The sequence below is a fragment of the Podarcis melisellensis genome (assembly GCF_964234715.1).
Source record: "Podarcis melisellensis genome assembly, chromosome: 2".
Lineage (NCBI taxonomy): Eukaryota > Metazoa > Chordata > Lepidosauria > Squamata > Lacertidae > Podarcis > Podarcis melisellensis.
The window spans coordinates 112153588-112181263 of record NC_138529.1 but is presented as its reverse complement, the minus strand read 5'-3'; the positions used below and the strand labels follow the sequence as shown (position 1 = coordinate 112181263).

The 27676-nt window shown below is 47.5% G+C and overlaps 1 protein-coding gene across 3 annotated transcripts in view; it reads right to left on the bottom strand.

Annotated features, from left to right (window-relative positions):
* PBX2 (PBX homeobox 2) overlaps window positions 1–17914 on the bottom strand; it is a 41328-nt gene extending 23414 nt beyond the window's left edge. Inside the window, exons 1-2 of one of the 3 annotated variants that reach the window (XM_081902957.1) lie at window positions 17394–17914; window positions 15011–15096 (exon numbers count right to left, since the gene is read on the bottom strand). In XM_081902957.1, the coding sequence (XP_081759083.1) occupies window positions 15011–15096; window positions 17394–17602 (295 nt within the window). In that variant the 5' untranslated portion in view covers window positions 17603–17914. The remainder of the gene's footprint in view (window positions 1–15010; window positions 15097–17393) is intronic. The other 2 variants (XM_081902955.1, XM_081902956.1) reach the window with 2 other exon arrangements.
* Window positions 17915–27676: the final 9762 nt, after the last annotated feature.

Genomic DNA, 27676 nt, shown 5'->3' with positions numbered 1-27676 from the left:
TGTTCTCGTGTTGCCACCCTCCGGACCTCTCAAGGAGCCGGCACACGAAGGAGGGCCTCAGACGATGATCTCAGGGTCACTTCCCCCTAGTCATTTCCGGGCCATCCTGTTCACCTTCCCGGAAGATTTCTGGATTCCAAGAATGATGAAGCAGCAGCAAAGCCCGCCATCCTTCACAGACACGCTGTGGACCTCCTGAATGAAACTCGTGGACCACCTCTGGGCCGTGGCACACAGTGTTTGAACCCTGAGCTAGATGCACCAATGATCTAAGGCGGCACCTTTTGCTCCTAGCGTGCTCCCCGCCTTTCCACCCATTGCATGAGGTGTTAGAACGCACGGTGTTAGAACACCAAAATCTCCCGTTCACAGTCCCCCAAGGTGAAGAGAGGATCAGCTATCCCATAATCCCATACATCGGTTAAGAATGTATGCAGGGACGTTACTTTAGGTCTCTGCAATGTTTCCACTTGGTCCTAATAAAAGGTATTTCCCCTGCTGCTCCCTTTTTAAGAGGATGCTCTATAAATAGCCACCTCTCTCTGGCTGCGAAGATAAAATCCAGAGCCATCCCGACTGTGTTTTTCAAGCATCCTTGGGGAGGTAGCTGCAAACGACCACTGGACTTCCAGCAGTAACTCAACACCAAACTACGGCTGAGTGTTAACAGCTGAGGAGTGGCAGGAACGCCCAGAGGAGGCTGAGCGATAACTATCAGGGTGAATCTACCTCTGCAAGAGGCCTCCCCAACCTGGCGCTTCAAACTACAACTCCCACCAGCTCCGTCCAACTTGTTTTACCTAAAAGGATGTTATTTTGGGTCCCTGTATCTTAATAAAATCCATGTTCGGGTTTTTCATAAGAGCTGGCTTGAAGTGCCTCACATGGATTTTCTCAGTAATGCTTTCAACAGACTCAGCAAATTTTGTTGGCAACGATCAGTCTCGACATACAATGGAGTGCGCCACTGAGGGTGAAGTCAAACTGCTGTGAATTAAAAGGTAAAGGGACCCCTGACCATTAGGTCCAGCCGTGACTGACTCCAGGGTTGCGGTGCTCATCTCGCTTTATTGGCCGAGGGAGCCGGCGTACAGCTTCCGGGTCATGTGGCCAGCATGACTAAGCCGCTTCTGGCAAACCAGAGCAACGCACGGAAATGCCATTTACCTTCCTGCCGGAGCGGTAACTATTTATCTGCTTGCACTTTGACGTGCTTTCGAACTGCTAGGTTGGCAGGAGCTGGGACCGAGCAACGGGAGCTCACCCCATCGCGGGAATTCGAACCGCTGACCTTCTGATCGGCAAGTCCTAGGCTCTGTGGTTTAACCCACAGTGCCACCTGCGTATTATACAACTGTGGAGTTGGAAGGGACCCCAAGGATCATCTAGTCCAACCCTCTGCAATACAGGAACAGCAGAACTATGTCAACTGCTTTGATACGCTTATTGTATGTGGAGGGAGGGCTGGGGGTTTACGGTGGTTTGTTTATACAGTTCAGATTACTGTTAGAGGCTTCACAAACCATGGTTTATGGTGCCAAAGGGTCTCGGGGCTGACCACTCCTCCTCTCCACCTGAACCAGGGAACTCCGGCTTAAAGACAAGCCAGGATCTTTGGGCAAAGTGTGATGGGAGGAAGAGAGGAACGAGCTCTCTCCACACCAGTGCTCATTCCTGGCTTCACAGACCGCAATTTATGTAGCCCCAAAGGCCCATCTGAACTGGGAGTTAATGGCCAAGCACTAAATTTTATCAAGAAAGTCCCTAGCCTAAGCTCTTTGCCACTCCAGCCCAGCCTCTTCACAACGTCTCCTTGTAATAAATCAATTCTGCTTCCTTGGAGGTTTTTAAGCAGAGGTCAGGTGACCATCTCAACTCCTTCCTCCCCCCACCCAAAACCCCCCTTTTTGCTTCTCCCTCCCCCCGCAGCATTGGCCTGCAGTTCACCCTTTTCAAATTCACAGAATCATAAGAGTTTGAAGGATCAGCTAAGTTCCACTCCTTGCAAGGCAGGAATCTTTTGTCCAATGTGGGATTCGAACCCACAACCCTGAGATTAAGAGTTACCTGTCACAGCCTAGCCTCCTTCGCAAGACTGTTGTGTGGACAAAAAAGGAGTGGGGCAGAGGGGAAACCACCTTGATTGAGCTCCTTGGGAGAAAAGGGGGGGATAGAAATGGAATAATAACTAAATAAATGCTAAACTGCACTAAGTCCTACCCCAACCCCGTCCTGTCTATTTCTGCCTGGCCTCTCATGTCAGACATCCAAATTATTCACACATGGCCACACTCTCCCAATTACAGGCCTATAGGACCTGTTTTATGTTCAATCAAAAGAGGTGCGTTGATTTAAACAGGCCCAATTTGCATTTATTTTGTTTTATTGCAACTTGCACAGCCTTTGCAGCTGCCAGATCTCCTCAAGGGCGCCATTTCACAACCGCAGCTGCCAAGGGCACCAATTTAACTGCCAGGTTTCGCAGGCTAAAGATAAAGAGGGGGAACAAGCGAAATTCAGCAAGATCCAATGGAGCACCACTCTTGAATTGAACATTCAAGATTGAACCGTGTTTTTTAATTTAAAAAAGGTGTCCTCCATAAAATAGAAGGGGTCTGTGGATCCTGCCTTCCACCATCCCATTCCTCCTTTCAGAAAGACACTCTTTCCTGGTCTACAGGGTTAAATATACATATATTGGAATCACAGAATTGTAGAGCTGGGGTGCCAAGGGTCATCTAGACCAACCCGCTGGGCTGTGACAGTCGTAATGTACATGTTAGCTCAGTACTATTTTCTTCCATCGGACTAGATGACCCTCAGGGTCACAATTCTATGATTTCCAGGTTCAGAAAGGTTCCACTCCAAGGATAAGCCCAGGGCAGGTGTGAGGAAAGTTTGGCTCTCCTGAGGTTGCTGAACCACCTCTCATGAGCCCCAGCAAGAATTGTCCAGGACAAGGGATGATGGGAGTTGTAGTTCAGGAGCACCTGGAAGGCTGAAGCTTCCCCACATCTGATCTAAAACAAATAAATATATAAAGCCACTTCTGGGCACCTCTCACCCTTGGACAGCTGGCCTGTCCTATCTGAGCCAAAACAAGGCCTTAGGCCTGTGCTGCTGGGCCTGAGAAGCTTCCACTGACAATAATACTTGTATTTTTCTTTCTAAACCCTAATAAAAACTTTATATATATATATTTTTTAAGAGCTCTCATTTTAAATATAATGTTAACTCTGGGGTGAGGATGCCATCATGGGAGATTCAGATGGCAGCCCCGTTTTTAAGTCTCTTTTACTATCAAGGGGCCCGGCTCGGCTTCTGTGAAGATGCCGCGGACCCCGACAAGAGAGCAACGTTCACCACGAAACAACAGATTCCCATGTATGCACTGTGAGGAGAGCTACTGCAGCTCCTCCAGATGCAGGAGAGCATATGGATCTCTAAAAATAAAGGAGCCGTGGCACATTTTGCCTCCTGTGGAGGACGCCGGGCCTTGCCTCCCACCTTAACAATGAAAGCAACAGATGCTCTTTCCAGCCATGGGAAATGCAGCTAATTTATGTTCTTTCTAATTTATGTCTTTTGGGGAAGGGCTGCAGCCCAGCGGAGAAGCATCTGCGCTCCGTGTTGAAGGCCCAGGTTCAATTCCTTGGCATCTCCAGGTAACAGGCGAGGGGGAACTGTCTCCTCCATGAAATTCTGCACAGATGCTGCCGGTCAGTGTAGACAATACTGACCTGGGGGAGTCGATGGTCTGAGTCAGAATAGAGCAGTTTCTTATATTCCCCTAGTCCATCCACGCACCCTAAATCTTTAGGTGGGCAAATCACATGCTTTTCTTAAGTTTTAAAAAGGTACCACCAACACCCATGTAGATCAGGAGTAGGGAGCCTTTGGTCACCCTGATGTTGCCAAACTACAACTCCCATCAGCCGCAAGAAGGAAAGCCAACGATGAGGGAATATGGGAGTTGTAGTTCAGTAAACATCCGGGACAGCAGTCGCGAAATTAAAAGACGCCTGCTTCTTAGGAAAAAAGCAATGACAAACCTAGACAGCATCTTAAAAAGCAGAGACATCACCTTGCCGACAAAGGTCCATACAGTGGTGCCTTGCAAGGCGAAAAGAATCCGTTCCGCGATTCTCTTCGTCTAGCGGTTTTTTCGTCTTGCGAAGCAAGCCCATTGACAGCTTAGCGGATTAGCACTACAGTGGTCTAGCGGCTTCTAGCGATCAGCTGTTAAGCGGCTTATCAGCGGATCAGCTGTTATGCGGTTTAGCGGCTTAGGAAAAGGGGGGGGGAGCGGAAAAAACTGCGGGGACTCGCAAGATTTTTTCGTCTTGCGAAGCAACCCCATAGGGAAATTCGTTTTGCGAAGCGCCTCCTAAACGGAAAACCCTTTCGTCTAGCGGGTTTTCCGTCTTGCAAGGTGTTCGTCTTGCGGGAAACCACTGTATAGTTAAAGCCATGGTTTTCCCAGTAGTGATGTATAGAAGTGAGAGCTGGACCATAAAGAAGGCCGATTGCCGAAGACTCGATGCTTTTGAATTCTGGTGCTGGAGGAGACTCTTGAGAGTCCCACGGACTGCAAGAAGATCAAACCTCTCCATTCTGAAGGAAATCAGCCCTGAGTGCTCACTGGAAGGACAGATCCTGAAGCTGAGGCTCCAATACTTTGGCCACCTCATGAGAAGAGAAGACTCCCTGGAAAAGACCCTGATGTTGGGAAAGATGGAGGGCACAAGAAGAAGGGGACGACAGAGGACGAGATGGTTGGACAGTGTTCTCAAAGCTACCAGCATGAGTTTGACCAAACTGCGGGAGGCAGTGGAAGACAGGAGTGCCTGGCATGCTTTGGTCCATGGGGTCACGAAGAGTCGGACACGACTAAACAACTAAACAACAACAAAACATCCAGGAGCCCAGAGGCTCACCACATCTGACGTGCATCTGTATGGGATGACTTTTAAATGTTTTTTGATGAGAAATAATTATTTGTTAAATTTGTATACTGCCCTTCATCCAAGTATCTCAGGGCGTTTCCTGAGATAAAATAAACATCGTATTACACAGAGACACGCACAACCTGCTTTTTAGAAATAGCTTAAAAACCGGCCAGGACAGGTGATACAGAGGTGAAGAAGTGACATCATAGGGGCCAGCCAATCAGCACAGGGCACAGCCGGATTCTGATGGGAACATGTGACAGCCAATCAGCATAGGGCACAGCCAGCTTCTGATGTGGACAGGAAGGGATGGGTTTCCCCTGACTCAGAAGGAAAGGCTGCACTTCTGTACAAAACTAGTATATTTATTGCTCTTCTGTACAAAACTTCTATACACTTCCCTGGTGGGCTGAGTGCTTGTGTTGATGCACCCAGTTTGGAGCAAAAACATGCTTGCCCCGGAGGTAGATGCAGCTGCTATGCAGATGGGGCTCTCAAACCAATGCCACCAACAGGTTTTAGTACCTTAGCTTCCTGCACCGCTGCTCCCTAGGAGACGAGGCCTTAAGGAAAAGGGTGTCCTTTGTGGATGTGGACCTGGCCTGAAGAGAGACTCAGGTGACCTTCCCAGCTTGAATAGTGCCTGTTGACTATGCCATCCAGGATGCACCAAACCCAGGAAATCCCTCTACCTGCCTTTGACCTCACATCTGCTTCTGGCCACTCCAAGCCTTTACTGCCGCCTTGGAATTCGACCTTCCTAGAACTCTCTTCTTCACATCTATCGCTCATCTTGCCTGCCCACACCCAAAGCTGGACTGCGACTGCGGCTTGTCTCAGAGCTAGGGGAAGGCCCGATGACATTCTCCCCCCCCCCCATTCCCAGGACTGCACAACTCTGCGCTCAAAAAGGCAGCCTGCAAAAACAAGTTTCTGGACCTCATGGTTATGAAGATGCACATAAAGCAGCCTGGGACATAAGGCCCTAAAAGTTATTAGCCTATAAAAATGTTTACTAGCCTACTGAGGACCTGCAGATGGTTTACCCGCTGTGTTTACATGCTCATTGTGCAGGTGGGAGCTTTTTTCTTCCGAAACAGGGATGGGAAGCTTTTGGCCCACCAATTTGGCCTGCAAAGGCCATGTCCCCCACCCCTACCCACCTGTCAATCAGCTGACATCACTCATGACATCAGCTGCTAGGTGGGAGGGTGAGGTCCAATTCTGAGTTGCACAGGCAAGTTTCCAGCAGCGAACAGGCACTCACAGCCAAATCCCCTGACGAACAGGGATTAAATCCTGCTCAGTTTGGCTGTGCATGTTTGTTGTGTGCTAAGTAGAGGCCTGCACAGCCAAAGTAAGCAGCTCCAGGTTTTTTGCAGCCTCGACTTGCAAACCTTTTCCCTGTACTACCAAGCGCAGAGCTGGCAACGCCCCTTGCACTGTGGTTTACGAGTGCCCGGCGTGATGTCATTATGATGTCACATGATTGACAAGCAGGCTGTCCCTGGAGCCAAAAATCTTGACCCCTGCTCTAGCAGCTCACTCTGGTTTCTGTGCTGGGCACAGGAAAAGAATGGACAATGCTGTCTCTCCTCTGCCAGTCTACACACTTGCTTCCATGCACGTGTCTGTGGTAACCAGGCTAGTCCTTAACTGCAAGGTTCCTTTAAATAGTATGAGCAATGTGAGCCAGAAGTTTTAGAGACTAGAGACAGGTGTGGCCAATTAGCCTTTCAAGCAATTGTCAGAAGAATGCCAGTGTATTGCATAACTTCCCCCTTCTCCTTGCCAAACCAAAGCAGGATTAATTATGCAAAATGAGCAAATTATGAACATCTGCATCAACTCAGTCTTTTTTTTTTTTTTTTTGGTATGGAATTAAGCTTTCTTGCGAAGATTTGTTTTTTTAATCAGAGAGAACATACCTTGCTCTGGATCTTGAGGGAATGAAGATTTGCCTCTGGCAGTCAGGGAGGGGCGCAGCTCTAAGCCTCCCCGACGGTTCCAGGTACGGCAGGGCAAAGGTTCAAAAAATAAATAAAACACCCGTGCAAATGCGCGAGGCAGCCAGTGGGAGGGGAGAATAATTAAAAAATGGCAAGACTTGGCATGCATACACACCCTTCGTACAATTAGCGTGATTTCAGTGCCATTTCTAGACTTTAAATGGCTTGCAGCAAAAACGTTTAAACCACAACAACACCAAGCCACTTCATTCGAGTTGTAAAACAACCAGAAAATGACCCTGTAATTAATCCTACTTTGCTAAGTCAAGAAGAATACTATCTCTTGCTCGGCATCTCATCCTAAAGGGGCCAAAAAGATATGAAGACAAGAGGTTTCACAGGAGGAGCAAGGATTCCACTAAGCAGGGTTCTTCAATTGCTCTGTTGGACTAGATGACACTCTTGGTCCCTTCCAAATCAAATTCTGTGATTCTAGCAAGAAAAAACTGCTCCTGGCGAAGGATAGCCTTGATTTGGTGAGATTCTCAACAGGACATCTCTATTTGGTTTAAATCTCTCTCTTTGGGGGCGGGGGGGGTCATATGGGAGAAGGTGCTCAGTCAAATATGCCAGGGCGTCTATTCCTGCATTGCAGGGGGTTGGACTAGATGACCACTGGTGTCCCAACTCTACAATTCTACGAATCACCCTGATAAAACTGGTACAGTACATTCCTCCCTTGGCGTCCCTTCGCACCCCATAATTCTAGGATTCCAACAGCCAATGCAATGTATTCAAGACCAGCTTCAGTTTCCAGACTGTCTTCAAGGCCAGCCCCCTGTGCAACTGATTGCAGTAAGCAAGCCAAGAAACTACCAGCGGATGAATCACAGCATCTATCTAGATGCTATCTTGCTATCTAGAAAGAGGTGCAACTAGCTGGAAGGGGTGAAACTTCACACCCAGCTGCAACTACCAGAGCAGTCTTGATCCCCAAGTATGGTTATGGTCCAGATTGAGATGGGATGCAGAAAATCAATTTGAAAATATGGGGGGGTAAAAATTGCTGATTTTCAGGACCAAAGTCCTTTCACAGCAGCTTGCAATCACGACAGCATTACCAACCTGACCTTTAAAACCACATACAAATAAGGATTTTTTCCAAAAGCCAAAAGGTTAGCAGAACACCATGAAGACAAAAAGAGACCTATTATAATGCTAGGCTGTTTGCACCCGTCATATAGAGTCGGAATACAGCTAGCCAGCTTGCAAATAACACAAGCAAGTTTAAACCATCCCAGCTACCTAAACAAAGGCAGCTTGAAATGGGAATGTCTCCAAGGCTCAGCTATATAGACAGAGCCAAACTATGTTATCTCCAAGGGAAGGAGTCCAATAGATGAGGGGCCACCAGGGTGGATGAAAATCAATGATTTTTTTTAAAAAAAGAAAAATCGGATTTTTGAAATTAATTTTTTATTTATTTATATTGGATTTTTAAAATAAAATGCTTTTGGAGGAAAAATCTTCTATTTGAGTTACATTATAGTTCAAAGGCTATTCATCAGGAAATAAGGATTTGTTTTAAGTTTTTCATGTGTGCTAAAATTCAGTCTAAGGTTAAAAAATTGTTTAACCACATCAGTTAACAAACATGGATACATATGCTGTAATGTTATTGCTTTAGTTAAATAAATTGTGTAAATTGTTATGACTGAAATGATTATTCTTCTCCTTCCAATAAAATACAGCAGTTGTCCAAATATGAACAGTTAACTTATTAAACCTCACAATAATTACCATTATTATCTATGTATTTCTAATAGTATAACCAAATCTGTAATTTTTTATAAAACTGTAAAAACTACTCTGAAAATTTCTTATTCCAAAAATGAAACCTTCCTCTGGTTGTAAATATTAAGATGATACCAGCAAGAATGAGTGTTTCTGTAAAAAAAATGATTTAAATCAAGTCTTACTGATTAGTGATTTAAATTGATTTGATTTAAATCAAATCCGCCCTGGGGGCCACCACCAAAAAGGCCCCGTCTCGTGAATTCACTAACAGGCCTGCACGCAGGGCCTCTGCGGCCCAACAGTTACACCAATGTGGGACCCTTAAGGCCTTCTCCTGGAATCGACAAAGCTTCTGAGCACCTGTATATGCACACCTATTGCCCTCTTTTCTCCTGGGAAAAGTACATAGAGCTAAAGGAGGAAGTTGAAAAAGCAACGCTCTCCCCCACTTCCTCTTTCGCCTTTAGGTGCTTTGCAAGGCTCAGATTACTTCTACTGGCTCCCACGGAAAAGCATTCACAGCCTCTCTTTTTCTGTCTCTCCAGTTCGCAAGAAAAGGGATCAGAGAGGGTAGCATCCATGGCCCTTGCTCAAAAAATACAAATGGGCCCACAAGCCGCCCCACAAAAAAAGCTTGACAGCCCTTGATTTACTATGAGAATGCCTGAGCTGTCTAGCTACATTGACTTACGCAGGAAGAAGATTCTTAAATTGGTTTATAACTGTTTAACCCGAAAGGACCCACAACAGGCTTTTTCAGTGTAGGCCTCACTACTGTCCTCCATTAATGCAGCTGGAAATTTTGGCTTCCTCAATGAAGCATTATCTGCAGAACCTGCCTAATTAGTATCAAAAGAGCCCTGGTGGATCAGTACAAAGGCCTACCTATTTTAGCATCCAGATCTTACCCCAATTTAAAGTTTAATAGATTTATAAGCCACTTTAAGAAGACATTCTTCACAAAGCTGTGAATAATAACAAAAGCCACCTAGGAGAATAGTTTCAAAACATATAGAAAACTAAACTTATTTTGTAATATTCTAGAACAAAAGCCCTTCAAGCAGCGATTTATTTTTCCCATTTCTAAAGTAACAACAAACGGACACAAACTTCAAATAAATATAACCCGGCAGCTTCCAAGTTTTTAAACGTGCTCAATTCGTTCTCTCAGAAAATAATTTCCAACGCACCCTGAAAAAATTCCAGTGCACATTACCCCAATTTCATAGGAACACTTTCCTAATTCAAATTTGTATGGGAAACTCGCATCGGGGGCAAAAAAATAAACATACTACCTGCAATTTAAAGCGCTATCTCTGCAGTCCAGTTTGCATCAACCACAAAAAGATACAAAGAAAAAGGTAGGTTCTCAAGGACCACCAAAAGATTTCAAAGGAAGGAGCCAAACTGCCCTCCCAGGCAACTGAATTCCTTAAGTATGGGGCCATCGCCGAGAAGGCCCTGCTCCATGTCCTCACCACACAGATCGCCTTAGCTGTCAGGCACCTGAGCAAGGACTCTGGAACAGAACTTAAGGTTATTTTCCCAGCAACTGGTATTTCAGAGGCATAATGCATCTAAAAACCGGAGGTAGGATATAACCATTATTTCTTGTTACCATGGATACATTTATCCTCCTCAGGATCATATGCCTCTGAACACCAGTTGATGCAAACCACAGGTGGGGAAAGTAGTTCTGTTGCATTCAGCTCCTTTCCTCGTGGGCTTCCCATCGCAATATCTGGTTGGCCACTGCGAGAACAGAAGGCTGGACCAGACAGGCCCTTGGGCCAATCTAACAGGGCATCCTCTAAGCCAGGTACCCCAGCCTTCGGCTCTCCAGATGTTTTGGACTACAATTCCCATCATCCCTGACCTGTTAGCTAGGGATCAGGGGAGTTGTAGGCCAAAGCATCTGGAGGGCCGCATTATGCCTGCTCTAAGGGCTGGCCCACTTATAAGACAATAATAATAATAATAATAATAATAATAATAATAATAATAATAATAATAATAATTTATTATTTATACCCCGCCCATCTGGCTGGTCCTCCCCAGCCACTCTGGGCGGCTTCCATAAAAACCAAAAATACAGTAAAATCACATGTTAAAAACTTCCCTGAACAGGGCTGCCTTAAGATGTCTTCTGAATGTCAAGTAGTTGTTTATCGTTTTGACATCTGATGGGAGGGCGTTCCACAGGGTGGGCGCCACTACCGAGAAGGCCCTCTGCCTGGTTCCCTGTAGCTTTGCTTCTCGCAATGAGGGAACCGCCAGAAGGCCCTCGGCGCTGGACCTCAGCGTCCGGGCAGAATGATGGGGGTGGAGACGCTCCTTCAGATATACTGGACCGAGGCCGTTTAGGGCTTTAAAGGTCAGCACCAACACTTTGAATTGTGCTCGGAAACATACTGGGAGCCAATGTAGGTCTTTCAAGACCGGTGTTATATGGTCTCGGCGGCCGCTCCCAGTCACCAGTCTAGCTGCCGCATTCTGGATTAGTTGTAGTTTCTGAGTCACCTTCAAAGGTTGCCCCACGTAGAGTGCATTGCAGTAGTCCAAGCGGGAGATAACCAGAGCATGCACCACTCTGGCGAGACAGTCCGCAGGCAGATAGGGTCTCAGCCTACGTACCAGATGGAGCTGGTAAACAGCTGCCCTGGACACAGATTTGACCTGTGCCTCCATGGACAGCTGTGAGTCCAAAATGACTCCCAGGCTGCGCACCTGGTCCTTCAGGGGCACAGTTACCCCATTCAGGACCAGGGAATCCTCCACACCTGCCCGCCTCCTGTCCCCCAGAAACAGTACTTCTGTCTTGTCAGGATTCAACCTCAATCTGTTAGCCGCCATCCATCCTCCAACCGCCTCTAGACACTCACACAGGACCTTCACTGCCCTCACTGGTTCTGATTTAAAAGAGAGGTAGAGCTGGGTATCATCTGCATACTGATGAACACCCAGCCCAAACCTCCTGATGATCTCTCCCAGCGGCTGCATGTAGATGTTGAAAAGCATGGGGGAGAGGACAGAACCCTGAGGCACCCCACAAGTGAGAGCCCAGGGGTCTGAACACTCATCCCCCACCACCACTTTCTGAACACAGCCCAGGAGGAAGGAGCGAAACCACTGTATAACAGTGCCCCCAGCTCCCAGCCCCTCAAGACGGTCCAGAAGGATGTTATGGTCAATGGTATCAAACGCCGCTGAGAGATCCAGCAGAATTAGGAAACAGCTCTCACCTTTGTCCCTAGCCCGCCGGAGATCATCAACCAGTGCGACCAAGGCAGTTTCAGTCCCATGATGAGGCCTGAATCCCGACTGGAAGGGATCCAAATGGACAAGGTGAGGCGTCGGCCTCAGGCGGCAAGATTGACAGTAGATCCAGCCTCTAAGAGAAGCATCTGACAGAGACTGACGCACCTTCAGAGACGGATACGGCACACACCTGGGAGGCGGCCCCCAATGTCCGCCTCTACAGTGGCCTCCTGGCCAACAGGAGGCGCTGCTGGTCTCCTCCCACCCTTGCTCCCAAAGTGGATCTTTTTTGCCCCCTTGTTCCCTGGCAGGGAGGGGACCCCATTTTGTGGTTCACCTCAGGTGCCAAAATGCATTTGTGCCGGCACTGGCTCCTCTTATGTTCCTATCATTTTTTTAAATTTAAAGCCGTCTTTGTCACCATTTTATGGCAGAGAATCCCATAGTTTAACTACATGCCCTGTACTTCCCCTTTTGTTCCTGAGGGCAGATCCACACTATAAAGTACACCCCACACATATAGAGCACACAAATTGCCCCCAAAGAATCCTGGGGACTGTGTACAATGGATGCTCAGGTTGCGAATGTGATCTGTGCGGGAGGCGCGTTCGCAACCTGCGGGCTGCGATTTGGCGCTTCTGCGAATAGCGCGATTTAGCGCTTCTGCACATGCGCGACTGCCGAAACCCAGACGTAATCCGTTGCGGCACGTCCAGGTTTTGACGAGTCCGTAACCCGAAAAAACGCAACCTGAAGCGTCTGTAACCCAAGGTATGACTGTATTGTCAAGGGTGCTGGAAGCTGTAGAAGAGGAAGGTGCAGTTCCCAGGATTCTGTGAGGCAGGCAGAGTCATGTGCTTTCAATGTGTGTTGGGCATGTTTTAAAGGTATGGTACGGATCTGCCCCAAATCTTCTGTCAATCACCTTCAGAAGAACATTGAAAATTGAAATTGACCCTCTGGTAGTAGGAGAGCAGGAGGAGATAAACTTCTCCTTATCCATTTTCTTGACGCCATGCAACACAAACGATGCCTTTTCCCTTCTGACAACAGATTGCAGCGCTCATGTTTCATAAGCAGCCTTTTAAATTGCAAGCTTCCACCCAGCATCTCTGCTTTGGGTGATGTTGCAGAAGCAAAACATCCATCTCATATGGAAACCACAAGGTGCTTTCCCCAACTTGCAATCCTTCAAATACGATTACACTCCAACGCCCATCAGCCCCAGTGAGCAAGGCCAAAGGTCAGGGAAATTAGGGAGATGCAGCCCAGTGATATCAGGAGCGGACCAGCGGTCGGAGAACGCTGCAGGGAAGGAAGCAAACCAAAAGCCGGAACCTTCTGCACATTTATTCAGAATCAAATACCAATGTACTCAGTTGGTCTCCCTCCCAAGGAAGCATGCACAGGCTCCCATTGTCTGCACATGCCCCACCAAATTTTGTGGAGATGATGTCTGAGCAAACTTGCACAGGACACGGCTGCGACTGCTTGCCTAAACTAGGGACCACTTCAAAGGCAGGAAACTTTTTCAAACCGATTTTCTTGGCGACCTTCTGTGGGTCACATGACATGGATGAGTGGGGCCGAGCAAGAAGACATTTATTAACACACGCCAAAACATTCAGTCCCACAGCTTTCACCTATCGTTTTTTAAACTTCCAGGCCTATCTTTGATCCCGAAATGCAAAGAAATGGGACTCGCTGTTCATATTTTCCTGCATGTCTCTCTCCCATCTATGACTTTTACCTCCTTTTTAAAAACGCAACAACCCACCCTAAAGCAGCTGCTTACAGAAGGGACGAAAATGGGAGGCGCGCCATCGGTGTGACACAACTTATCCCCGAGTGCACGGTCCGCTTGAGAGTTCCAACCCACCGGTTGGAAGATCAACAGTTCAGAGCTCACGTTTGAGCAGAACAAAACAAAAAGTATTCACACTCACTCTCTGAAACATAGATTAGTGTTTCCAGAATCCAGCTTAATGCTTTTCTGGCTGCAATCCCACTCCCAGCGAGGCCTCCGAACTCCTATTGACTTGAGTGGGATTTAAGCAGTTTAAATAAACGAGCAGATGACCAAACGAGGCCCTAAAGACAGCTGGCCATTACTTCGGATACATGTGGCCCAAATCCCGGCAGCTTAAGACTGGATGAACTTTAATGACAATCCCAACACACACACACACACACACACAAACCCTTCGCTCTCACTCTCTCCTTTTCAGTAATCCTTTTAAGGCTTGGGCTGCTGGGTTCTTTTCACTTTTTAATCTGGGCACAGCACAACTTCCAAGGAGCTGGCAGGAAACTCCAGCTTCTCCTCCCTGCCTCTCTCATGCAGAAACACAGCCTTAAAGGCACTTTGCATATCCCACCCCCACCCCCCTCAGCAAAAGGACACCCCACAGGGGAGCCTAAAACTTAAGAAGCAAGCCAGTCAAGGAAGCATCCCAAAGCAAGGGAGAATTTTAGGGAACACAACAGTGACGGGAGGAAAAGGCCGGGATGAAAGTTTCAAAGACAGGAGGGGAGACTGGGGTGGGTGGTATTTATTTCTGTGGACAAAAGATCCTGATGCTACCAGAGAACCCCTTTATGGACTAAGCGACCCCCATTACAAGTGAGGCAGTGTGAGCAATGGGGGGGGGGGAGAGAGATAGGAGGACATTTCCATCCTTGCACACAAAAAACACACCATGGTCAAACAGCGGACGGGTGGAGGCAGAGAGAGGGGGCAGGTGGTGGGGCAAAGTTGCTACAAAGAAAACCAGGCAGGCGGAAAAAGAAATTTCAGACGCGTCAAGATGGCGCGGGAGACGGCAGGCCTCTGGCAAAAACCTCTGGAGGGAAAACACCAGCTCTTCTGCCTTCCTCCTCTCTACCAGAGACTCCCCATAACCCCCATTCCAATCCCTCCTTTTCTTCGCTCGACAATATAGTGGCTTGTGGGGTTATTTTGGTAACAGGTTGACAAATATATATGTGTGTGTGTGTATTTGAACAACAACATACAGCCGCCCCTCTCAAACCTCCGGAGCCCAAACAATACAGTACCTGTCTTTTCTTTGATTTCGCAGAGGACGGTGAAGAGAGCTGGCTTCATGCGGTGACAATTCAGGGCATGTTTCCTGCAGTTTAAACAGTGGGAGAGAGAGCAGATAAAGCCGGTGGTTTTTGAGGGGAGGAAAGACTGGATTTGGAGTTGTCATAAAAGAGAAAGGAAGCCTCTATCCATTTCCACAATGGCTCGCAGACCTGAGCCTGGCGAATCAATCAATCAACCCTCGTTTATTCGCACATATAATGGAGTCCCCTCTCCGCCCCGAGTAATTCCCAGTATAATTCCAGCACCTGAACAGCCTAAACAATAAAAATAATATATATTTCCTTCAGTTGTTGAATGGTTTCTAAGAATGTGGAGGGGTGTTCAGGTTCAGTAAAATGGGCAAAGTTTGGTCAAGTTAGGGAAGGTAGACAAAACCGGGGGGGGGGGGGATTTAAGCAATGATCCCTGTTTACCCTTCACTGGAATTACATTTTTGCATTGCTTTGATTCCTCCATCTCTCATCTTTTAAAATCCATTTTATGCAGTATAGAACAAATTTCAAACACTTTCTTCTGATATATAATTGCAGCCTTTGACATTCTTTTGGTTATATAGCTTTATAGCTCAGTTCACAAAACATTGGACTCGTGTTTTGCAACTCAGAAATTGAATAAAACCTGGATATATCGGACAATCAAAGCACACATTCAGAGAAATAATCTTCAAATTATTTTGTTCCCCTGCCCCAAACAGAACTCAGTATTTAGACCATCACACAAACTCACGATTCTCCCCTCAAAGCACAACTTCCAAGTTCAGACCAACACAGTGCCCTGAGAGCCCTTTTCTCTCTATAGTGCTACAACTTCCACAAACCAAGAATTCAGCACAGAAAACCTCTCCGCAGACCTTGATATCTACAATTCACCTCACATTGGATTTAATCCACATAGCTACACGGATCATAGGAAATAAAAAGACACCCCTGAGGATTTTAACTTTCTCAGTATACAATACCTCTCTTCCCAACAGCCACTTCACAACCCTTAACCACACTCACAAACACGGTGCCAATTCCCAGCAGGGGGGAAAAACAACCTCCCAGGAATTTAGATGTCCAGACCTTTTGATACAAACCACTCCACACACAAACTCATATCTGAAACCAAACTTCTGGCAATCGTTCTGTCAAACAGAAACCATCTGACCAATAATATTGCCTCTAATCTAAAGATTGGCCTACAATATAAAGTCTTTTTTATATATAGATAAAAATAAAAAAAATACAGCAACCACACAAACTTATTATTCAAAGTTAGACAAAAGTCATAATTTCAGCATAAGCCCCTTCAAAGAGTTTTATCTGCAATTAGGTAATTCTTTGCTCCCTCCAGCTCACCAAATATAATCAAAAATTTAACTGTTAATGTATTTAACTACACAACAGAGACCCTCTAAAACATCAACCTCAGGGGTTTGGGATACCCCTGAACCAAATGTGAAAATCTGGTGGCTTGGCTAAGTGAACAGGCAGGGAGTGAAAAGCCAGGCTACTAAAACATCTGGAAGGGAAGCAAGGTCCAGTGGTTTAAGCAGAAGGTATGGGCCACAGGTATAGGCCACAGGAATAATGTGAGCAGCAATCCCTAGAATCTCTCTCTTCAACCAAATTCCAGATCCCCCTATTATTTACACTGGGATTCCACCCCTCCCAAACCAGTTCACCAGCAACACCATCCTGTGCATATGTACGCCCCACAACAAGCTGCAAACCCCTGAGAGTATGTTCAGTTACCCTAAAATGGCCCAAGTCCCAAATGGAACAGGCCCCAGCAACCCTCCCTATAATCCAGGCTTGGCTCCCCTGAAATCCGAACCTCTCCTTCCCAACTTCTCCACCCAACAAAAACAAGAGCCAACTTGCTCCAGACTTCCAGGCCTCAGGCTCTCCTCCTTTCTGAAGAGGCTCCACTCACGTTCCCCGCAACAAACAAGGGAATCCATTCTTAACCCACAACCTCATCTTTCTTCCCCATCAAGTTCCCCCAAATAACCCCCCCTCCACGTTCAGTTCCTGCCCAATCCAGATTCCCAACTCCCAAATCCGGATTTGGGGGACTACCCCAATAAAACTGGAGCACCTCCACCCGAAACCTTGGAACTTCCAAGTCTCCACCCAGGCGCAAAACATGCGCCCCCGAGATCCGGCACCACCAAACTCCGCTGGAAAGCGCGGGCCACCCCACGGCCCCCAGGTCTCGGTCCCACAGCTTGCATCCCAAAGTACTCCCCGCCACACACAAAGGGAGAAACCCTCCCAGGCAACTTTCCAGCACCCCCCCTCTCCCCCACCAGCCCGTGCGCCCCGGAATGGCGAGAGGGTAACCAACTTTGCCTGCGCCTCGTCCAAGCTTTGGTCGGTGATGGTCATGATCTGTTGCAGGATGTCGCCGATGTCTTGCTTGCGCGGCTCGCCGTTATCCGAGGGGGGCTCGTGGAGGGAGTGGGGGGTCATGCTGGGGACCCCCGGCACGGCCGGATGGCCCGGCGGGAGCCCCACGGCCCCCCGAGCTTGGATCAGCCTCCCTTGGTCATCCATTCCGCGGGGGCGCAAAAAGCCACCAAGGCGAAAACTGTCCAGCCGAGCGCGAGCGAGCGCGCACACAAAGACGCCGATCCTAACGCTGCCCAAATCCGCAGGCGCCCGGGCGACGTCGTCGAGGCACGGCTGGGTTTTGTATAGCTATACAGATCTACAGATCGCTATATGCAAGATCTAGAGATCTCTATTATTCCATCTTGGCTGCGCACTCCCACGGCCCCCTTCCCTTGGAGACTTTGGGGCTGGGAAAATGGAGTCCCACACAAGGGCTGGAGGAGGAGGAGGAGGAGGAGGAGGAGCTGGAAAGAGGGAGGGAAAAGGAGGGAAAAGGAGGAGGAGATGGAGGAGGAGAGAGCAGCTTCTCTGGGCTTCCCTCCCTCCTCCTTCTCCTTTCTTCTTGACGCCTCCCCTCCTTTTCCAAGCTAGCGCTGCTGTGTGTATATAGAATGCATTTACTGTATATGGAACAGCGCGCTCTCTCTTGTCTCTTTGCTGCCCCCAGCCGGCCCGCTGGAAGAAAAGAACCTGGAGGGGGGCAGCGAGAAGGCGCAAGAAGCCAGCCGGCTTCCTTCCTCTGCTGCTGAAGATTAGAATACTGTATAATCATAGAGTTGGAAGGGGTCCTCCGGTCATCTAGTCCAACCCTCTACAATATAGGACTATGCAGCTGGATCGAACCTGCTGCAGCCTTGGAGTTATGAGCTGGAGAGAAAGAAAGAAGGAATGGATGGGCGGGATGCTTATGCACAGTATGCTTAAAGCACATGACCCCCCAAGACTCCTGGGAACTGTAGTTCAGCCCCTTGCAGAGCTGCAGCTCCCAGCACTCTTAACAAACTACAATTCCCAGGGATCTTTTGTTTGTTTGTTTGGAAGGGGGGAACCATGCGCTGTAAATGTACTGTGTTCCCAGAGCAGGAGATTCTTCATCTCAGGGTTGTGGGTTTGAGCCCCACATTGGGCAAAAAGATTCCTGCGTTGCAGGGCTTAGTTTGACCCTGGGGTAACCCTTCCAACTCTACAATTTGGAATTAAAAATAAAAATAAAACAATATACGGTGGAGGACCTGGAGGGACACAAAAGATGGGAGACGCCATTTTTACAAAGAGAAAAAAAAAACAAATTTATGGGCCCACCAAAAATGTTTGGGCAGGCAGATATGGGCCATGGGCTAAACAACCCTGACCTCGAGGGGGGCTGTGGGGCAGACCCCTGCACCCCTAAAGGCAGCCCAGACTTTTGGACGTAATTCTCTTGGTCTCACTTGTTTGTGCTGTATTGAGAATGAGATAAGTTCAGCAGTATTCTTCAGTTGTAAAGAAGACTAACCACTGTATTTTTCGCTTTATAAGACGCACCCAACCATAAGGCGCACCTAGTTTTTAGAGGAGGAAAACAGGGGAGGGGATTCTGAATCAAATGTTGAAGAGGCTTTGCTCGGCTGTCCCTGAAGCCAGAACAGCAAGAGGAATTGCTGCGCAGCTCTCCCTCTTGCTGTTCTGGCTTCAGCGATAGCTGCACAGCCTGCATTCACTCCATAAGACGCACACACATTTCCCCTTACTTTTTAGGAGGGAAAAAGTGCGTCTTATAGAGCAAAAAATACGGTAATAGGTGCTGAGTGAACTTGAGTATGAGCCTGAGGGGGCAAAATCCTAGTGGCCTCTGACCCTATGGCGTTGCCTCATGGATATCCACTCAAGTTGTGTGGGGACAAAAAAACCCACTCTAACAGAGGAATAGAGAACCATTTTAAGGGAGGGAATTTGCATTCTCTTCAGGTCCCTTTCTTTGGGTCGCATGCCAGTGTTGAGTGAGGCCAGAGGCAAACGTGGGTGGAATGACGAATGTGAATTTTACCTTTAGGCTACTACTTCCTAGGCCTAAAAAAAAAGCCTCTCTGTTCTCCCACCCTGGGCTAAAACCTCTCAGCCAGCCTAAGTGCTACAGAGGCTTTCCATTTATGAGAGGCTTTGGCTCAAAGAGCAGTATATAAATGTGTTCTAAACAACTAAATAAACACAAGGGATTCACATCCCATCCCTTCTATCACTTTCCATGTAGCAAAAACAAAAAGGTTTTCCATGTAGGAGAAACCTAGTTCGTGATGGAGGTATAAGCCTCGTACGTAGGAGCACCGTGTATCCTACCCAGGTTTCTACTGAAGTTTAACATGAAAAATGGGAATCGGCTACAAAATTTAAAATCTTGGCTTTCATTATGAAACAAGAAGGAACAAGTTTCTAGGGCTCATGATTCCAGAAAGAAACCTTATTAAAAACGTGGTGCCAATACCTCGCTAACCCTCTGGAGCCAGAGCTCAGCCGAATGTATAGCAATCAGCAGGTGGAGCTAGCGGAAGCCAAATAAAATTATGCAAACTAAGGAAAAGTCTGCACTGATGCATCAATTATACAGATTACAGGCATTCACTTTTCTTGGCATGGGATTTGGACAGGATCCCAGCACTTTTTAGGGCACATGACATTCTGTCCTGGTCACTCTGTGTCCTTGGAAGTGACTGAAATACACAAAACGCTGAGGTAAAATGGGGAGGGGGTGGGGTTTTTTTTGGTGTTGCCTCTTCTGTTCCCCCTGTACAGTGGTACCTCAGGTTAAGTACTTAATTCATTCCGGAGGTCCGTACTTAACCTGAAACTGTTCTTAACCTGAAACACCACTTTAGCTAATGGGGCCTCCAGCTGCCGCCGGAGCACAATTTCTGTTCTCATCCTGAAGCAAAGTTCTTAACCTGAGGTAATATTTCTGGGTTAGCGGAGTCTGTAACCTGAAGCGTATGCAACCTGAAGCGTATGTAACCCAAGGTACCACTGTAAAAAGAACAACCCCAGCTGTTTGGGGGCTGCATTCAAGAGGGTGCAAAAGTATCCACACATCCAAAGTGAAGGTACTGTGACTCACAAAGCATTGATCTCACTATGCATTAGCTGCGTTTGATGTCAGTGATGTCATCATTTGGCCAGATAGGACTAGCTGTGCAGTAGTATTGGTACTACTCAAGTGTAGGGGGAAATTGGTGGCAAAGGAGCATGAAATGGGGGGGATCAAACTGTGCCCAAGACAAGCAGCAAGGATTTGAGAGGAGACATTGCATGCTTTCGGAGAGCATTATGCTACGCAGTGTTCAGATGTGAAAAGGAAAAGGTGTGGGTGTACTCTATAGATTTAAAGCAGACTCCCCAAGTGTCTCTATATTCCAGGGTCAATCCTGGATTTACAGAAGCTGTCCCAGTTTCTGATTTGATCCCAGAATGTTCTGCTTTTCCTTAGGTTGCCCTTATTTTCACTGCAGAAATGTCGGAGGGTATGAAGTTAACTGACCTCCAAGCCAAGGAGATAAGTAATAAGATTTCTTTAGAAGAAATCTGAAGGCAGCCCTGAATAGGGAAGCTTTTTTTTTAGTGTTTGATGTTTTGTTATGTTTCTATAGAAGCAGTCAGATGTGTGTGTGGGGGGGGGGGTAAATAGCATAATTATTATGGAATAGGACATGGGTAGGCAAACTAAGGCCCGGGGGCCAGATCTGGCCCAATCACCTTCTAAATCTGGCCAGTGGACAGCCCTGGAATCAGTGTGTTTTTACATGAGTAGAATGTGTCCTGTTATTTAAAATGCATCTCTGGGTTATTTGTGGGGCATAGGAATTTGTTCATTTTTATTATTTTTTTCAAAATATAGTCCGGCCCCCACAAGATCTGAGGGACGGTGGACTGGCCCCCTGCTGAAAAAGTTTGCCGACCCCTAGAATAGGACGTCCCTGTTTTCATCGAAGAAATGTTTGAGGGTATGGAGCACACACAGAAATATCCAAAGGGATCAGACTTTTGTGATGGGGAAATGTGCTAGAAAGGGTAGGGCTTTGATGTCATGTCATCTAACCGCCCTGCAAACAAATCAGGATGGATGCTCAAGAAGCAGATTATCTGAAAGCCTTGAGTCAGGCCATTGCTCCATCTAGCTCAATATTGCCTCATGTGGCCAGCGCCAGCCTGGAAACTCCAGGTCCAGGAGATGCCTTCTGCATGCAAAGCTCATGCTCTGCACCTCTGAGCTACAGATCTTTCATAATCATACAGTGAAGCTTCTCCCCTGCCACTTTGGCCTGTAAAGTGGAGTGATATCTGTGTGCGTTACACGCAGAAAAACACAAAAATAAATGTGGAAAATGCTGGTTAGGGAACGTCTCTCTATCTCTCTCCCACATACACACCCAGACCTGTTTGTTTTGCCTTTCGCTGGGGAATATCCATGAATAAAATTCATGGCAGAGAGGGGTTGTCTAATGCCACCTCCATTGATGGCTCTGATGGTGGACTCGTTGATCCAGCAGGGTCTCCTTATGTTCTTAATATTAATCATGCAGAGCAAGGGAAGTGGCAGAATTGAAAAGTTTGCAGTTTCTAAATATGTTAACTGACTGTAAGTAGTTTCAGTTCCCGCAGGAAGCACTTCTTGGGCAACATTAGAGCATGCGTTCGATGGTCAGCTAAAAATCCGACTTGGCCTTCGGACCCCTGGTTTGGACTTCCTAGAGCTGGATATGTGGTGATGGTGCAGCTGCTACGTAAAATAAGGTTGCCAGTTTTTCCCCCCAATGAATCCAGGTACACTTTTCAACTTCCTACTAAATACAATGGTACCTCTGGATGCGAACGGGATCCGTTCCGGAGCCCTGTTCACATCCTGAAGCGAATGCAACCCATGTCCGCACGTCTGCGCATGCACGAGTCGTGATTCGCCACTTCTCCGCATGCGTGTGACGTCATTTGGAGCGTATGCGTATGCGCATGCGCATGCGCAAGCGACGAAACCCGGAAGTAACGCACTCCATTACTTCCGGGTCACTGCGGAGCACAACCCGAAAAGGCTTAACCTGAAGCGACTTCAACCTGAGGTATGTCTGTAGATGGATTTTGTCAGGGGGCTGATTTGTAAATCCAGGGACTGTCCCCCGGAAACGGGGACGTCTGGTAACCTTAATGTAAAACCTAATCCACACTGGCCACATTCACTCTCCTTCCTTGGGGTTTTTTAGCAGAGGTCAGATGGCCATTGGTCATGGATGCTTTCGCTGAGATTCCTGCATTGCTGGGGGTGGACTAGAAGACCCTCAGGGTCCCTTCCAACTCTATGATTTAAGGCACTAAGATAGTTATGTACTGAAGATCTCACCCTGGGCCAGCAGGGGGATACTGTAGATAGTTTTCACTCAGGTCCACATATGCAAATAAGGGATTGAAAGTGACGTTCAGTGATTGGATAGTTACAGAAAGTGTTACAGTTGCATTGTAGTGGAGCTGTATATAAGCAGGCTGGCTGAACCCTTCAGTTCTGTTATGGCCTGTGAATAAACAAGAGCTGTTTGAAGAATCGCTGTGTCATCTGATATGTTCACCCACAACCTAACAGATACCACTTTAAACAGTCATGGCCTACCTCAAAGAAATCTGGGGAAATGTAGTTTGTCAAGCATGCTGAGAGCTGTCAATAAGTCCAGAACCACAGTTCCCAGAATGGTTAACAAGCAATCCCTCTGGCAGCTCGGGGAATTGCAGCTCTGCAAAGAGAATAAGGATCTCTTGGCAGGGATGGACTTGGGTAATCTTTCGCAATATGGCGCTCTGTGCGAATTCGCCAACATTTAGTGCTACCAAATGGAACTTGTTTTTGCACTGCCTCAGCTCGGCGTCCGTTGGGGGTGGGACACACCAACCGCGGTGCCCTAAATCCGGCACTGCTGTTAGCAATGCTCAGCAACCTTAATCGACTACAGTTCCCAGGGTTATTTTTGGGGAAGATACTGGTTATTGTTTAAATGATACTGCTTTAAATATGTAGGGCAGATGGGGCCAGATTCTACATCAGCCTGGCAGTGTAGAAACGTTTTCAACAAACTGTTTAAAAATTAACACTGAAGGCCCCTGCAGAATTTCCACCGGAAGAGTTTTCCGCAATAAAGAAGGCTTGACTGCATGTTGATGTTCGTATTATGACGATCGAGATTTTTGACGCTGTTCTTCTGTGGAATGACAGACGACACCTAGGGGGCTCCCAGGCCATCTCCCATCTCAACGCTGACCCAAGCCAGACCTGCTTAACTTCAGCAAGGTTGCTGGGTCATGAGCCCTGAGGTGAGGGAACGATAACATTGTGGGACAGATTAGGTCTGTTGACCTTCTTTCTCTCTTTTTGCTTGATTTTGTTACCCTGACTGAAACTGTTAGCCATCTGCAAGCAATATTTGCGTTACGATAACTTGCTGTTGTTAAGCAAATAAGTCTTAACTGATCTAAAAAGAGGACCTGGGAGCAGAAAATACAGGTCCCAAACTAAATCTAAAACCTCACTCACACTGTGTAATTAAAGCATTATGATACTCCCTCTTAATAGTTGCGGCTTTCCCCCAAAGAATCCTGGGAACTGTAGTTTTGTTGAAGGTGATAAGAGTTGTTAAAGGTAAAGGTAAAGGGACCCCTGACCATTAGGTCCAGTCATGACCGACTCAGGGGTTGCGGCGCTCATCTCGCTTTATTGGCCGAGGGAGCCGGCATACAGCTTCCGGGTCATGTGGCCAGCAGGACTAAGCCGCTTCTGGCGAATCAGAGCAGCGCATGGAAACGCCGTTTACCTTCCCGCCGGAGCGGTACCTCTTTATCTACTTGCACTTTGACGTGCTTTCGAACTGCTAGGTTGGCAGGAGCAGAGACCGAGCAACGGGAGCTCACCCCGTCGTAGGGATTCGAACCGCCGACCTTCTGATCAGCAAGTCCTAGGCTTTGTGGTTTAAGCCACAGCGCCACCCGTGTCCCTAAGAGTTGTTAGGAGGCCCCAATTCCCTCCACAGAGCTTAAATTCCAAGAGTGGTTTTACAATCAATCCTTCTTTCCTGGGAACTATAGGAATTGCAGCTCTGTGAGGTGAATAGGGGCCTCCTAGCAATTGACAGCACCCTTAAGGAACTACAGTTCCCAGGTTTCTTTGGGGGAATGCCACCGTTGTATAATAGTGCATTAAATGGTGCAGATGGATGTAGTGCAAGTCGCTTGTGGGAGTCATAGGCACCCAAAGGACCAGTGTGAGATTGGGTGTGACTGGTCCATCCCAGCCGCCCACCAATCTGGGGACCATTTCCTGAACTACAACTCCCATCATCCCTCACCACTGGCCATGCTGGCTGCAGCTGATGGGAGCTGGATTCTCCACTTCTGAGTTAGGGGAACCAATGGCCTGGGTATTTATTAGGCGACGTGTTTCTCTGTTGTGTATAAACCTACTCTCATCTCAGTTCCCACAGCCTCCTGGAAGCCGTGCCTCCTTGCAGGGCTGGGGAGCGTGGCTGACACAACAGTGAGGCAAACACATTCTGCACATGGTCAGAAACACCGTTATTCTCTTTCTCACACACCCATAAACAAACACCTGGTACCTGTTTCTCAGAAGTTGCATGGGCGAATGCGAGGCTGCAATGTGAGCGAGGGGCGGCTAGGAAAACGGAAGGGGAAAGTGACAGACGGGACGACCTCAACAGCTCAGCAATCGGATTCTAAGACATGCTGGCTCATTTTTCTTCCGCTAATTAGTCCCCTAATTACAAGGCTGTTTTGCTTAATTAAAACCAGAGAGGGAGAGGGAGACAGGAAGGGGGAGGGAATTTATTAGGGGGTTCCACTCCTCGCTCCCAATCAGCGCTAATTAATATCATCTCCAACTGCACGCTTAATGAGCCACTAATTAACGAGGGAGGGAGGGGGAAGGATTCATTCATTCTCCGCTCACCTGATTAGCTAGTCAACCCCCCAAAAGACATGAACCTGATTATGATGATTGGCCCCACACGAACCTTTTTCTTTAATAGGCTTAGCCAAGGCCCCGCAGAATCCTGCCTCATTCCCACACACTCACTCTCTCAAGGGCAGAACTTTCCCTGGTTTCCAACCAGGAGTAACTTTCTGTTTATACAGGCAAGTGGATTTCTCGTAAATCACGTGGGTCCAGTTCCCAGCAGTGGGAGGATGTGAAGAGGAAGGGAAGCAACCAGAAATCCCCAGGGCAATGTCTAGTTTTTGAGTGTGCGAGCCGGGGGTGCGGGGTGGGCTTTCTGAGACAATACGAGGACAGAGCAGCACTTCTCTCTCCACACGCAAACAGGGTTTTATTTACCCTTAGCGCAGGGAGAAGGAACCTGTGGCTTTCCAAATCTGGCTGGGACAAAATGGCTACCAGCCACATTGTTGTTGTTGTTGCTGCTATACCTTGCCTGTGCATTTATCAAGGAAGGTGGTTGTAAAAACAATTTTGTGCCTTGAATGTGATACTCTGTACAGTGGTACCTCGGGTTAAGTACTTAATTCGTTCCGGAGGTCTGTTCTTAACCTGAAACTGTTCTTAACCTGAAGCACCACTTTAGCTAATGGGGCCTCCTGCTGCTGCCACGCCGCCGGAGCACGATTTCTGTTCTCATCCTGAAGCAAAGTTCTTAACCCGAGGTACTATTTCTGGGTTAGCAGAGTCTGTAACCTGAAGCGTATGTAACCCGAGGTACCACTGTATTAGTGCATTATTAGTAAAGGCGAGCTGCTGGCTCAGTACCTAAATGCATGCCACCCACTCATAAATTTACTATAAAATGAAATAATAATCATAGACTCATAGAGCTGGAAGGGACCCTGAGGATAATTTCCTCCTAATATTTTTCTTTTCCCTAATATGCATTTCAGTATGATATTGTTACAGAAGACGGGGGCCTGCCCAGTGGCGTAGGAAGGGGGGGCGGAGGGGGCAGGCCGCCCCGGATGCCACTCTGGGAGGGGTGACAAGATGGCCGTCTGTACGCGTTGTCAGTATCCCTGTTACATCCCTTATGGTCACCGCACAGGTGCAGTCCGTCCGGGATGCTGCTCTCGCGGCAGCCTGTACGGTCACTGTGCATGTGCACCATTCTGTACGGAGTGTGCATGTGCGGAATGCCACACATGCGCAGTCTGTGCGGAATGCCACACATGCGCCGTCCGTATGGGATGCTGCACATGCGCAGCCTGTGCAGGCTGCGCCGCCCCAGGTGCCAGAGAGAGTTCCTCTGCCACTGGGCCTGCCTCCCTCTCTGCCGAATGGTGGCAAGCGCCCATGGGTTCCCAGGCATACACATGCGGTCTGTGTCCATTTGGAGAATAGAAAACATGATGGAGACTGTTGTGCTTAAGACATTTCCTTTTGAAATGTAAAAATCTGCCCAAATGGGCATGTTTAGGTTTTCCCAGACGTATGGCAAGTCGGGGGGGGGGGGAGATGGGGCTGTGGACCCCTAATTGGGAACCACTGTACTAGACTATGTATTCTCAGACACCTGCCTTTTTCATACCTGTTACTCAGCTGGAGACCCACATTGCAAAATTCGGATGGGCGCCAATTTCAAAGGATGGCTGTGTTTGCGGTGCCCTTTTGGAAAGTGCCATGAGGTAGATTTGCCTCAAAACATGAACGGAGACGATTATTTATGTATGCGCTGGCAGCAGCACGGATACCACTGGCCCAGAGATGGAAAGAAGATAAAGTCCCGACCAGAGAACAATGGCTGATGAACGTGATGGACTGCGTTGAAATGGCGAAAATGACTGGGAAAATCAGAAACCAGGAAGAGGGAAACTTGAATAAGGAATGGGGGGAAATTACAATTGACCTAAGAGAACACTGTAAACAACTAAAAACACTGGCAGGATTCGAGTAACGCTTGTAATGTGCTAAAAACTGAGGTAAAAATTGATTATTTTAAGAAAAACAGAGAAAATATATGATGCAGTTGAAAAAGTTTGAAGATGGAAACCTTAGAAGGGTGGAGGGCATAGCCGTCCCGTTTTTTAAGAGAAATTCCTTTATTCTGAATAGGATTCCTCGCAAGAAAAGGAAAAAGTTGACAGCTATGGTCTGATTCAGCAAAGCCTAAATGTTGATGATTATGACTAGTGTTTGAATTCATATGTGTGGTGTAAAACTGAACAAAAAAGATTATAAACAATAAAACGTGAAGGGAATTGAATTTCTGTGCTCTGCAT